The 13,344-nt window shown below is 40.0% G+C and overlaps 1 protein-coding gene and 1 pseudogene across 2 annotated transcripts; one reads left to right on the plus strand and one right to left on the minus strand.

Annotated features, from left to right (window-relative positions):
- The first annotated feature begins 1,682 nt into the window (after positions 1–1,682).
- ampd3a (adenosine monophosphate deaminase 3a) lies at positions 1,683–7,604 on the plus strand. Its single transcript, XM_023950853.2, has 14 exons — positions 1,683–1,957; positions 2,095–2,275; positions 2,398–2,563; positions 2,632–2,851; positions 2,951–3,080; positions 4,454–4,648; positions 4,834–4,965; positions 5,046–5,209; positions 5,287–5,413; positions 5,575–5,738; positions 5,854–5,974; positions 6,807–6,980; positions 7,084–7,194; positions 7,296–7,604. Exons 1-14 carry the CDS (start codon positions 1,737–1,739, stop codon positions 7,479–7,481), a joined length of 2,292 nt encoding a protein of 763 aa, XP_023806621.1. The 5' UTR covers positions 1,683–1,736; the 3' UTR covers positions 7,482–7,604.
- Positions 7,605–9,151: 1,547 nt separating this feature from the next.
- On the minus strand, positions 9,152–10,029 carry LOC144991229 (transforming growth factor-beta receptor-associated protein 1 homolog pseudogene; annotated as a pseudogene). Its single transcript, XR_013655211.1, has 2 exons — positions 9,574–10,029; positions 9,152–9,452 (listed from the first exon to the last, which is right to left on the minus strand). The product of XR_013655211.1 is annotated as a transforming growth factor-beta receptor-associated protein 1 homolog pseudogene (transcript).
- Between the last annotated feature and the right edge of the window lie 3,315 nt (positions 10,030–13,344).

Here is a 13,344-nt window from a genome sequence, read left to right on the forward strand (position 1 = left end):
GACCAAATAGGAAAGTTATGGACTTAATCATAGAGGACGCAAGGGTGCTTAGTGTGAACATGGTGGATGCAGAGGAAATGATCAGATAGTGGCAAATGAATCACTGCTATGACCCCCTAAAGCAGGTTTTTGTAGCGGAGGGCCAAATTAGGAACTTGACATGAGACTGGGGGCCAGTTTTGGTGGGAAAAAAATGGATAAACAGAAAAAGTTGTTTTTAAAAACCTTAATGACCAAGTGTCATTTGTACAGTTAACCAGGCCCTCCAGATATTTTCCCAGTTGAGGTTGCTGCCCAGATCTTCTACTCATCTAGTAATTGTATAATTTGACTGACTTATTTCTTCAGATTTCTTCCTTTGCTTTAGACAATGTCAGCTACTTTCAGCATACATTCTTCTACAAACTCCCCGTCACTTAAGGGCTTGCTACGCCGGGCCATTTCCAAAGCCACAACGTAGCTAGCTTCTGTCACAGCTTCAATGGATTTAGCCATTTTTGTAAACATCTGCTGTGCAGCATAGCCTTGTTGTAGTTGTTGGAGCTTATCGTTGCACCCCTCGCCGGTAAATTTGTCAGAGTTTTTATGATTTGTAACATAGTGACCATTTATATTGAATTCTTTGAGCATTGCATTTACCTGCTTGCAAAAGAGGCACATGACTTTATCCAGCCCTTAAGGTATGACAAAGAAAGCATTTGTCCACTTAGCTTGAAAGCGGCTTTTCTCCTCGCCTTTCTCCTCAGTTTTCCTCAAAGGAACCTGCTCTGGCTCTCTTTTATTGAGGGCCACAAAAAATCTTTCCGCGGGCCGCCATTGGCCCCCGGGCCGCACTTTGAGAACCCCTGCCCTAAAGGGAACAGCCTTTGGAGAAAAAAATTTTGGTTTTTAAGATTTTTTAAATCGAGTCCCTAAGTTTTAAGATTTAAGACATAAATTAGGTTTGAGTTTCTTCACTCTACAAAAACTCTAAGTAAAATAATAAAAATAGAAGGATTTCTACTTGATTGCACCAAAATTTCATTTATCCAAGAAAATAATTCTGTCAAGGTGAATGAAGTACAGGTAGCTGAAAATCAGAAAACTGAATGTTTGTGTTGCAAACAAACAATATGACAAATACAATGGTATGTTGTGTCCTTGTAAAATGTATTTAGTCCTTCTAAGTAGTTCCCTTTTGAACATAATTTAAAACACACAGATGTTGTTACATTATTTTATATCCTTTAATCTTCCTCACCCATAAATAGTTTGTGTCTTGTGCTAAAATAAAATGCATAAAGTTAGAAAAACCACTCAGCCCTTGTGTTTGATCTGTTCTCACTTTGACTGAGACCAACAGAAAAATTGGGGGAAACGAAAAAAAGAATTGACCAGACTGATAAACTCACAGCTTACAAAACAAAACAATGTTTTCCCAAACGGATGTGCTGAAAATCGTTGAGCCCAATAAACCATTGCATCAAGTTACCATTTTCCTTTTGTGGTTTTTGGTCTATCATTTTAATCCTTCCTCTAGTTTCAACTGAAAATTATGTAATAAGAATGAGATTTTTTTTTAATTATGAAAGCAAACTTTATTGTCCTGCCCGAGCTCCTCTTTGTTCTACAGGTTAGAGCTCCGCCCACCTCCCCTGGTACAATCTGATGTTTACAAAACAGTGTAAACTGGTCACCCTCTGGAAGCTTTAACCCGTTTGTTCGTTCTCATCTAATTTTACTGCCTTCTTACAGACATGCCTCGCCAGTTCCCAAAAGTTACTCTCAGCGAGGTGGAGGAGAAGACGCAACTGCTTGCGGAGAAGGTTTACGCTTCAGCCCTGAAGGAAGAGGATACTAAGGATGTATTATCGATGTTCACTGTGCATGAGGACTGCCCGATTGGCCTCCAGCAGGACAAAGATCATGAATTGCAGAAAGGGCTGGAAGAGCAACAGTCAGAGGAGAGTGCCAAGAGGTGAGTCTCTTTCATTGCAAATCTGTAAATTTATGTTGGAAAATGTATAAGACAGAAGTAATGTTTGTATCAAAGCTTCATGTCATTTTCCTGCACCATAATTGGATGGAAAATATCCAACTTTCCCGATCTTACAGGAGAAAAAGCTTGAAGATAATCCGCTCCCAGTCAATCTCCTTGCAGATTCCAGGAAGTACAGACTCCTCAAGGGTAGATGGAGTTTTACCACTAATGTCCTCATCCTACATGAGCTCATCAGGGCTCGAAACCCTTCCAGATTTTCAAAGGGTTACAATAAGCGGTGACTACTGTGCTGGAGTAAGTACCATGAAAAGAAGGCATGTCGCTGCCAAATTTATACTATAATTTACAGTATGTATTTGTAAATATACCAAAAGGCTCAGGTAAAGCTTAAGCGAATATGTTCATTTCCTATTTAGATCACTCTGGAAGACTATGTACAGGCAGCTGAAAGTCTGTTCAAGGCTCTGCTTCTGCGTGAAAAGTACTCCAAACTAGCCTATCACAGATTCTGCAGAACTACAAGCCAGTTCCTCCGCAGTGCTGAGAACTCAATGTGGACGGAGGAGGATGAGGTTCTTCCTGGTACGAATCATGTTTGTCATCTGATAGAACACGTGTGGCATTACATGCAACCATGTTGTGGCCCCCAGATATGTGCCCGTGTCCAGCAGATGGTGAAGATCCCTACAGCATGGAGGGCATCCCTGAGAATCTAAACTATGAACTGAAGATGAAGGATGGGATAGTGTATGTGTATGATCACAAAGAGGCAATGCAGAAAAATCAGCCACATGATCTTCCCTATCCAGATCTAGAGACCTTTGCAATAGATTTCAGTCATGTGCTGGCAATGATTGCGGATGGACCCATGTAAGTTGCCAAAACAAAGACGCCTCATAGCCATGCTGGCGGAAAAACCAGTTTTTACCATTTTCCTTTACATGTAGCATCAACAATTGCTTATTTCAGGAAGACCTACTGTCACAGAAGACTGAAATTCTTAGGCTCAAAATTTTACCTCCACGAGATGCTCAATGAGATGGCGGAGCTTAAGGAACTGAAAAGCGTGTCTCACAGAGATTTCTACAATGTGAGGAAGGTAGGTGTCCCATTTTTCCACAAATCCTGAGGCTTTGACAAAGCAGATTATCTGCAGACTTTTCTTTGAATGGATTAGTTTTAGGTAAACTGGAGGGCATCCTTTGCTCTTTAAGCACCTTCATGTGTTTCCAAACAGAATTTATGGTGAAGCTTGCCACATTGTTGGTCTAAAAAGGGAGGCCATTGATAGCTCTAAATCTGCAGCAGAGTTTGGCTCAATTGGAAACTTTTAGTTCTTTGTAGTAACAGTGTCATCTAGTGGCCTCCAGATGTAATGGGTATTGAAAATGTAATGGAGCAGACTTTTACTAAACCAGTCAAGCATGAGGAATTTTTCATATTTCGGAGAAAAAAACAAACTTTCACAAATGCAGTATTTGAATCATAAACATAAACTGTTGCTGTCACATTGTTAATATTTTTTCAGACTTTGATCTCATGGAATCAATTTTCAATTGAAGCTTTCCAATATATGAAGCAACCGGAAACTGTGTTTACAATGTATTTTTAAAAAGTGCTTTTAAAACTTTGGATGAATTCTTGTGCCCTGGACTTCCATACAAACAAACAAATACAAAAAAATCCTGGAACTATAGTTTTTAAATATGTCTATGAAGACTCTCATTCATCCAGGTTGATTCCGTCATAGTAGTGGGTTTAGGGTCATCCAAAGGATGTTGACATGTTGACATGTGAACATCTTTGGAGCCAACAGGTATGTTTATAAAATTTGAGTGTGTGTGTGGACAGGCCCCGCCCTTATAGACTTGTATTACATTTGAACCTCACCATGTGTATAACCATCCAGAAACTTCTTGCTTTATGCTGCTTCATGGTTTAACACCCACCCCCACACTATAATCACCCTCCTTATCCCCCCCTTCTTTAACATCCCTCTCTCTTCCTCCCTCCTTTCCTTTTCCGTCCACTCCAACACAAAAGATTTTCAAATATGATTAAAATGAATAAAGTTTGTCCTCGATTACAAAAGGGGTTTATTCAGACATACCTCTGGTTTGTCTGAAGATTCATAACCCCTGTTGTTAAAGTAAAGTATGTCCAACACAAGAGGCCTTCAGCTCTCATCTGTTCGCCCAGCTGTTGGACAGGACAAGTTAAAAAAAATAGGAATCACGTGATGTCTCCTCTAACGATATAACTCATTGGACAATACCATCCAGTTTCAGGTCTGACTCCTCCCCCATGAGCGCATATATACCAGCTCTTTTACCAGCTAATTCAGAATTGACAAAGCCTTTTGGATAAGAGGTGAAACGTCTTCTAACTTTAATAAACTAAGTCCAGATGACAGCTCCTAAATCTACTACTATTATATAGGTTTAAACATTTTTGCTGGTTATTGTCTTACAGGTTGACACACACATTCACGCTGCCGCCTGCATGTCCCAAAAGCACCTGCTAACTTTCATCCAGAAAACATACAAAAAGGATGCAGACCGCATAGTTTTAGAGAAAGGAGGACGAAAGATGACCCTGCAGCAGGTTTTCCGCAGCCTCAACATGGACCCTTATGACCTGACTGTGGACTCTCTGGATGTTCATGCTGTAAGGACAAAACAAAACTCTCCTGTCTTTCAGCTTTGTTTTCATTAAAATCCTTTTTTTTCCAAGTTTTGTTCTCCTTTAACTTTTTCTTTTCTATTAATTTTTCTAAAACCTGCCATAAAGCAACCATGAAGGCTGATGGTTGCCGTTACCATTATACTTTTGTTAATTTTTGAAATCCTTAGGGGAGGCACACTTTTCACCGATTTGACAAGTTTAACGCCAAGTATAACCCTGTGGGGGCCAATGAGCTTCGAGAAATCTTCTTAAAAACAGACAACTACATTAATGGAGAGTATTTTGCTCAGATTATAAAGGTATCCTGTCCGAAAACCACACATTTAAAGTTAGAGTCAAGGCAGAAGCAGATTAAAGCACTTTCTTTGTCATCCTTTAGGAGGTGGCCCATGACCTGGAGGAGAGTAAGTACCAGTATGCTGAGCCACGTCTGTCTATCTATGGAAGCTCTCCTGAAGAATGGGAAAGTCTGGCAAAATGGTTCATTGAGCACAAGGTGTACTCACCAAACATGAAGTGGATGATTCAAGTGCCTCGAATATAGTGAGCAGCCTAAATACATCTTTGTGGTACAAACAGCTTGGGTGGAATTGTCAAATATACCTTTTTTTTTCTTTCAGTGACATATTCAAGTCAAAGAAACTGGTACCTAATTTTGCCAGGATGCTGGAGAACATCTTCTTTCCTCTGTTTGAGGCCACTCTGAACCCACAGAGCAATAAGGAACTTCACATTTTTCTCAAATATGTAAGAAAAGTAAAAAAATAAGTTTTGTTGCTCATAAAATACTCGTGCTAGTTTAAAAAAAAAAAAAACTTAAACAAAATGTGTGTTGGTTAAATTCCAATACACAGTATTATTTTACTGAACATTAAAAACTATTCTTTTTCCTTTTTTGTTGCTCATAGGTGTCAGGCTTTGACAGTGTGGATGATGAGTCAAAACACAGTGATAACATGTTCTCCTTTCGAAGCCCTAAACCGGAGCAGTGGACCACGGACGACAACCCCCCCTACAGCTACTACATCTTCTACATGTATGCAAACATCATGGTCCTCAACAACATCAGGAAGTACGAACTGATGCCTTCCGCCTCATCTAAACACACACTTGTTAAACTACCAAAAAAAGAGACAGCGGGTTTTTGATGTTTGGTTTGATGTGTTATTTTCTTACATTCCCATTAGAGAGCTTGGACTGAGCACTTTCCAGTTTCGCCCTCACTGTGGAGAGGCAGGATCAATCACACATCTGGTGTCTGCCTTTCTTGCTGCAGATAACATCTCACATGGACTCAACTTGAAGCAGGTGTTCTAGATCAACAATGATGGTTATATGTAAACCACTTGATTTTTTTTTTTTTTACAAAAAATTAATTAAAAAAATACCTGTTTTGTGCAAAATCAAAACATTTCAAAAAGTAAATGAGAAAGCAAAGAACCTCAAAAGAACCACTGAGTATTTTTCATGAAGCTGTTATTTATTTTGTTACTTTGAGAAAAAAAAATTCATTCCTCCTTTTCTAATACTTATTCACTACTACTTTGTTTGTATGTGAATTTCTGCCTGTATCTGATGGTTGATAGACTTTTTTTAAACTAGTGAAGAATTCCTTTCTTTTCAACATAGATGGAGTAATTATTCCAAAAGCTGGAAAATGTATTTACTTTGTATTTCCTGAAAGTGTATTTTGGTGTAAATGAAAAATGTTGTGACATTTGGTGCGTGTCCTATTTAACCCTTGTGCTGTCTTAGATTACCCCACCCTTGCATTGACGTGTTCTCCCTACCATGACAAAGGTGGATAAAGGTGGAAAGATTTCATGTAATCAATGGACACCAGTGAGGTTCACAAATCATTCAAGAAAAAAGGTTCAGAGCACTATCTAGTGGGTCTAGATGACCCAACTCTCAATGTTAAAGTGCCTAGGATAGCACAAGGGTTAAAAACTCCCGTCATAATTACACAATTGTTCCTAAAGCTCTGATTTAACTGTTCTTTATTACATTTAATGGTTAGTAATAGAACTAAAATGCCTCATTACAACAGAAAAGGGAAAATAAAACAACAGTTTATACGCTTTTCCAACTTGTAATTCTCTGCCTCTAAGAGTTTCTTCTCAATCTTAACTTTTCTCAGAGTCCTGTCCTGCAGTACCTGTACTACTTGACACAAGTGCCAATTGCAATGTCTCCACTCAGCAACAACAGTCTTTTCCTGGAATATTCCAAAAACCCTTTCAGGGACTTTCTGCACAAAGGTCTGTGTGTGTCCCTGTCCACTGATGATCCCATGCAGTTCCACTATACCAAGGTAAACGAGTGACTACAGTTTCTAGACTGAACTAATGTTTAGCTTTCAGAATGAGATGGATTTACGTCTTCAATGCCTAAATGCCTGTGTGTCTGGATTTTAGGAACCACTGATGGAGGAATATGCTATAGCAGCTCAGCTATGGAAGCTCAGCACTTGTGATGTGTGTGAAATAGCCAGGAACAGTGTTCTGCAAAGTGGACTGTGCCACCAGGTAGTATTAACATCTTAAAATATTATTCTTATACAACAGGCATGAAAAAGACTCCTGTCAAAACCACTTACACATTTATCAAAATCACTTTTTGCTTAAAGGAAAAGAAACACTTCCTGGGAGTGAATTATCTGAAAGATGGACACGAAGGAAACGACATCCGTTGTACCAATGTTGCCCAAATCCGCATGGCCTACAGACATGAGACTCTCTGCAATGAACTCAGCTTCATTGGTGATGTAATGAAATCCAAAGGCATGGCTTCACTGCAGGAATATCATGATTAAATGGGTGCCTGCCCTCTCTGCTAACATTTCCACATTTGGCTGCAAAGTTTATTAAGAAAATTCTTCATTTTTTTTCCTATTCTATTTCTATTCCATTTTTCCCTTTTGGGATCATGGGGCTGCTGGAGCCTATACTGGCCACTTGTGGTTGAAGGCAGGGGACATCCTGGACAGGTTGCCAGTCTGTCGCAGGGTAGAATGTCCACAATCACACAATCAGTCACTCACACTCACACTTTAGAGTTGCCAATTAACCTATGAAGCATGTTTTTGGACGGTGGGAGGAATCCGTAGATCCCGGAGAAAACCGTCGCATGCACGGGGAGAACATGCAAATTCCACACAGAAAGGTCCCCTATCGATGTTGTGATGTTTTTCATGTCCCCCAGCCGGATCTTGAACAGTGGGCTTGCTTGCTGTGAGGCAAGAGGGCTAACCACTGCGCCACCGTGCAGCCCTAAAGAAAATACTAAAATAATAAGTAGAAAACCTTTGTAATTACAACATGACAACAGATGGGGATCAATATGTGAACAAGTGTGCCTCAAAGGAACGATGGTACCTGTAAGTGCCATATGTAAGCTCACAAGTTTTATGTTTATTTCAATTGGTGGAGTTCAAACCTGAACTTAGTTTTAGTTATGAAAGTGGAAAATGTTTGATCTCAGTTATATTTTTGCTGATATTTCTTTTCTCTGTCAAGATTATTTGAATTATAAATTGGTTGTGGATATATTTGAAGATTTTCGTTATGTGCAGAAAAAATAAGATCCTGTACCTTCAAGAACTTAGCGCACCTGACATGAGAGAGGGGCGGGGGAGTTTGGTGTGTTGGGAGTTGCACTGGACAGAGTGAGGAGCGTGCACGGTCTTTTTTGATCATGTTCATGTTCAAGTTCATATAAGTATAAGAAAGTAAGTGGATTTTCTGTCAGTTGTTTTATTTTTATTTTTGTGGATGTTAATAATGCAAGGAAAATGACTGCAAGTGGATGACATCCTTTTTCCCTCCATTTCTTTCGCGCACTTCCACCATTTTGTTTTGTTTTACTTTTTTCTTGTAGGGAACATGCTTCAGCCACACCCTCTCGCCCTGATAGGTTTATTGGAAACCTACAGTGCCGTACTTTGTTTTTTGAGGTTTGGATTGTTGAAAGAAGTATATTCACTTCTGTCTTTGTCATTAAACAAAACCCATATGTATATACAGCGGTGCATTAACCCCACGGCATAGAAACAGTTGAAACCTTCTCAGTTAATGTATACACTGCACATCTGACAGGAGAACATGTATAGTTTTAAAGCTTTACAAAGGCAGCTGGCATGCCAGAGATCAATGTCTGGAATGTAGTGTTTGTTTTACTGAAGTTCTGTGAGTTTTCAAAAAAATGGCTGTGTGTGCGGGATCTTTATCTCAAGAACAGAACACAATGTTTTAGAGTAAAAAAAGGTCACCCGTTTTCTACAGTTTACAGGCAGTTCTGAGGTTAGCCAATACCTTTTTTTCTTTCTGAGTAATTGGCAACAATGTGACACGCATGTTCAAACTCCACCACCATATGCGAGCTAGCCGAAGAATAAAAGCTATTAACAACAATGACAACAAATAACGTTAGGACCTAAAATATTTGGGCAGTAAGTAACATAACCGTCACAATATGGGCTCTGCAGGCCATCACATTGGATTTGAAACGGATCAAGTACAAAGGATGAGCAGACTTTGAAGTTTAACCCTTTAGGCGGCATTGACTAAATGTCGACGAGGGCGCGACATGCCTGGTCTCATGTATGATTGCTGCTTATGGTCAAGTGTCTCTTTGTGGGAGAGTCCTTTATTCTCTGAGCGATTCAGTGAGTGTGAACGGGGACTCCTCCAGGCAGACAGACCACATCTGGCTCCTTAAAGGTGTTGTGGCAGAGGTGGCATCCCTTCTTTTCTGAGGCAGAGATTGGTTTCTTGCGCTCTTTCAACTAAAAAGACAAACAAATAAGCACAGAAAGAGAAAAGAAGCACCTATTACAACCCTTTGTGATCCATCATCCTACAATAGGAGATGTGTCCAACATTGTGTTGGTTTAAAGAGCTTCTTACCTGGTCGTGCAGCTGCTGAACGTTTTTCTGAATGTGCTAGGCCCACAGCGATTTGAGAGGTGTGGCGGGGTGCATGCTGGCTCTGATGGCGCGGTTTAGAAAGGGCCGCAGCAGCTGCAGCAACCAGCTTTCAGGAGGCACCCGCAACACCGTGACAGCGTCAAACACCTCGCTGTGCCTATTTAAGAAGTCCACCGCTGCCATTTCCAGCTCGCCGCCTCCTGCTTGTGCTCCAGGTTCTCCTCCTAAAAACCCCTCCAGGAGCAGGTGAAACAGCCGCTGCCGGTTCGCAGGATCGCAACCAGAAGAGGCCCACACGCAAAAGGCCTCAGCGGACGGAAAGTCTGTGAGCTGGTGCACCAGAATGTGCAGGGCTTTGTCGTGCTCCTCTAGTTTTCCATGTACCGTTGCACGCTCTAACAGCAATTTTTCACAGTCCCTAAGTTTTCCTAAACAAAGCAGAGCACAAAACACAGAGCTATTTAAACCCAAATGTCAGAATCTGGTGTCAGTTTTAGGTGGCATCAACGTCTCACCTAAAAGAAACTGTACACGATACAAGTTGGACTCTCTGAGGAACACTTGGAGTCTCTCTCTTGTCAATGGTTCTGCATCTGCTGATGAGTCCGACAGCAATGACAAAACCCTCTCCAGGTGCAACATGGCGAGGTGAGTGTGGAGCTTCTCCTTCTACGACTGTGGAGAAAGAAACAGAAGACAAAAAGACAAAAAGATTTTTTTTAAAACACTAATGAAAAATGATTCTTCAGAACTTCTATGCAGAAGAAAGCTAAATTTAAGGTTGACATCAACTTAAAGTCCTACTCCAATCATCTTCTGATCTATTGTAATAGTGTCTTTTGATTAAGATTATGCTGTTTTTTGGCCAAAATGAAAAACCTTGCATGGTTTTCTAGGACATACTTTCTGCAGAGGTTTATTCGAAATTCTCTCCTGATTTTAGGACAGGACGGTTGGCGCAGAGCAACCCTGCCCCCACTTCCCGTTACTCCTCTGTTTACACTGTCCCACAAGCTTACAGCCCCTTACAACCCCAACCTAACATTACTGGGGCCAAAACAAAACTGGTGAGCAACATCAGAGCAATCCAGACGTTCAGTATGAAGCCAGATGTGGAGACCTTTCAGGGAGCTCCTGACTTGCCATAGTTACTCACCACTAATAATAAAGTTAAGTTGAGTTGAGTTAATAATCTTTTTCATCTGCCCCTGATTCACAACGATTTGATAAAGGAATACTCTAAATTCTATTTTAGGATGAATTTTCTTAATTTATGTCCTCCATCATCAGAAAAATGCCACATGAACATGTTAAAAACATTCTTTTCATCAGAGTGGGTCTTTAGTGTTTCCTTACCAAACAAGCACATTTTCATTTTATCTTCCTGCAGTTCTAGCCTCTGGGACTAAAAGACATTACTTTTTTTTGGGAAGGAGACTAAAATAAGTTCTGTTTTTTCTGAACAGTACCTTTCTCTTCTCCTCCAGCACAAGATGCTCCATCGCCTGCTTGTTCTTCCTCGGGTAGGTAATGACTTTGACAGGGTTGAGTTCTGACTGATCTGTGCTCAACGGTCTCTTTATAAAGATGTGGACACCTTTCTACGACAAAAAACAAAAACAAGGTTAATCAATTCTAATCTGAGATACACAAAAGAGTTAAAGTTTAAAATCTTTTATGCTTTCATATATAATGCAGGTTTCAAGCATTTGTGTGCTGACTGACATAATCTTTATATTTCTTTGCAATGTAAAAATAAGGTTAACACATATTTTATGATCAATTCTGTAAAAACAGAGGAGAGAGATCTGTATCACATCTCAAAAACAAAAACGCTGTGGCTTAACTTGCATCTACAGTTCAGCAGCAGAGTTAGATTTTTTGGTAACCTATGGTGGAATCCTTCTGCAGTGCCCAGTCCGCATACTTCCAAACCAGGTCCAGATTGTAACAGCAGCACAGGAAGTCCACAGTGTAGTCAAAAAGGTCTGATCTGGTGGAGTTCTGCAAGTCTCCATTAACCACACGAGTCCACACCACCAGATCAAAAGCTGCTCGGATCCATCCGGGTCTGATCCGCCTACTTCTTCCAGATAACTGATGACGAACCTCTTGCACTGTAGACCCGTGGAAAGGAGGGTAAAAGTGGGTGAAGGGGGAAGAAACGGGTAGCAGCAACGGGTAGAGAGAGATCAGCTCCCGCACATCCACTTCACCCTTCCTAAAGACAAAAACATTGAAAACATTGCTGGTTGATGAAAGACCTGAATCTGAAGGCCAGCAGAGTCTGAGCTTTGACCACGTTGGACGCCATCAAACACCACACAGTCGAGAGAGGAAATGTGAAAAAAGGAAATACAAACCTTCAAAACAAGAACAAAACTTTTCCAACAAATATGTGCCACTAAGGTTCTCAACACAGGTTCACTTGACAGCAAAATTTCTTTGTGTGCCTTTGAATGCAGTTATAGTGTTTAAAAACAACAAAGTAATCCAGGTAAATAAATGCTAGACACCTGATTTTTAAATAATAAAGACTATAAATGTAGAATATCAGGCTGTCAAGACCATATCCCAAAAGGTTCCAGTTCAAAACGAAGCTTTTTGACTCAACACTAATCTTAATTCTTCAATAACAGCTTCATGTGTTCCAGAAAAAGTTAGATGCACCAGAGTTCCTCATTCTAATGTGACATAAAAGGCTTTTCTAGGTTGTGAACCACTGACCTTGTTAAGGTAAAACATAGACTCTCAGTTTAGCCACAAACCAAAAGCATTTAAGGAATAAAACAAACCTTAAATGTTCTTCGGCTTCCTGAAACTGAAGCTTGCTGAACTATGAAACCCGCTCGCTGGAGGATTCTTCTGTGCAAAACCTAAAGGAGGAAAATAAACATTAGTTCCTCAAATATTTAGAAAATCTCAAAACATCCAACAGCACTTTTTCCAACTTGATTTAGTCCAGTGTTTTTCAACCGGCGTGCCGTGGGAAATGATTCCATTTCACCTAATTGGTCTAAAAAACATTTAGCATATCTAGTATAGCAGCTTTGTGTTCATTCAAACACGCCCAGGTTTCACACTGAGTAGTTAGGAATATGAAAGCTCACTAAATCCTTTTTTTATTTATTTGATTTTTATTCAAGACACTTTGATAAGAAGGGCTTTATATTGTTCATACAAACTACATACATTCTCTTTTTTCTTACATTTAATTTTTAATCAATTTTTAATAAAAAAAAAAGAAAGAATGGACCTTAAATCAAACAAAACACTGCGTTAGTCCATGTTAAAACATTGTCGGGCTAGTGGGATCCTAGTAATAAAAATTGAATCCTTGATCAACCCTTGTGCTATCCTAGGCACTTTACCATTGGGAGTTGGGTCATCTAGACCCACTAGAAAGTGCTCTGAACCTTTTTTCTTCAATGATTTGTGATCTTCACTGGTGTCCATGGATTACCGGTACATGAAATCTTTCCACCTTTATCCACCTTTGCCATGGTAGGGAGAACACGTCAATGTAAGGGTGGGGTCATCTAAGACAGCACAAGGGTTAAGTCGATTCATCGTTTGACCCCTACCCATCACACATTCATGAACTAATCTTGGAAAAATGAGCACTAAGTGATTTGTGCACAGTTCTGTGCAGACAGGTGATCACACTTACTTGCAGGTTATTGGTTTTGCAACCAAAATATGATGCATAACATTTTATTTTTGACTATTTTAAATATTGTTAGTATTAAC

Source organism: Oryzias latipes, chromosome 3 (assembly GCF_053564925.1).
Source record: "Oryzias latipes strain Hd-rR chromosome 3, Olatipes_Hd-rR_3.1".
NCBI lineage: Eukaryota > Metazoa > Chordata > Actinopteri > Beloniformes > Adrianichthyidae > Oryzias > Oryzias latipes.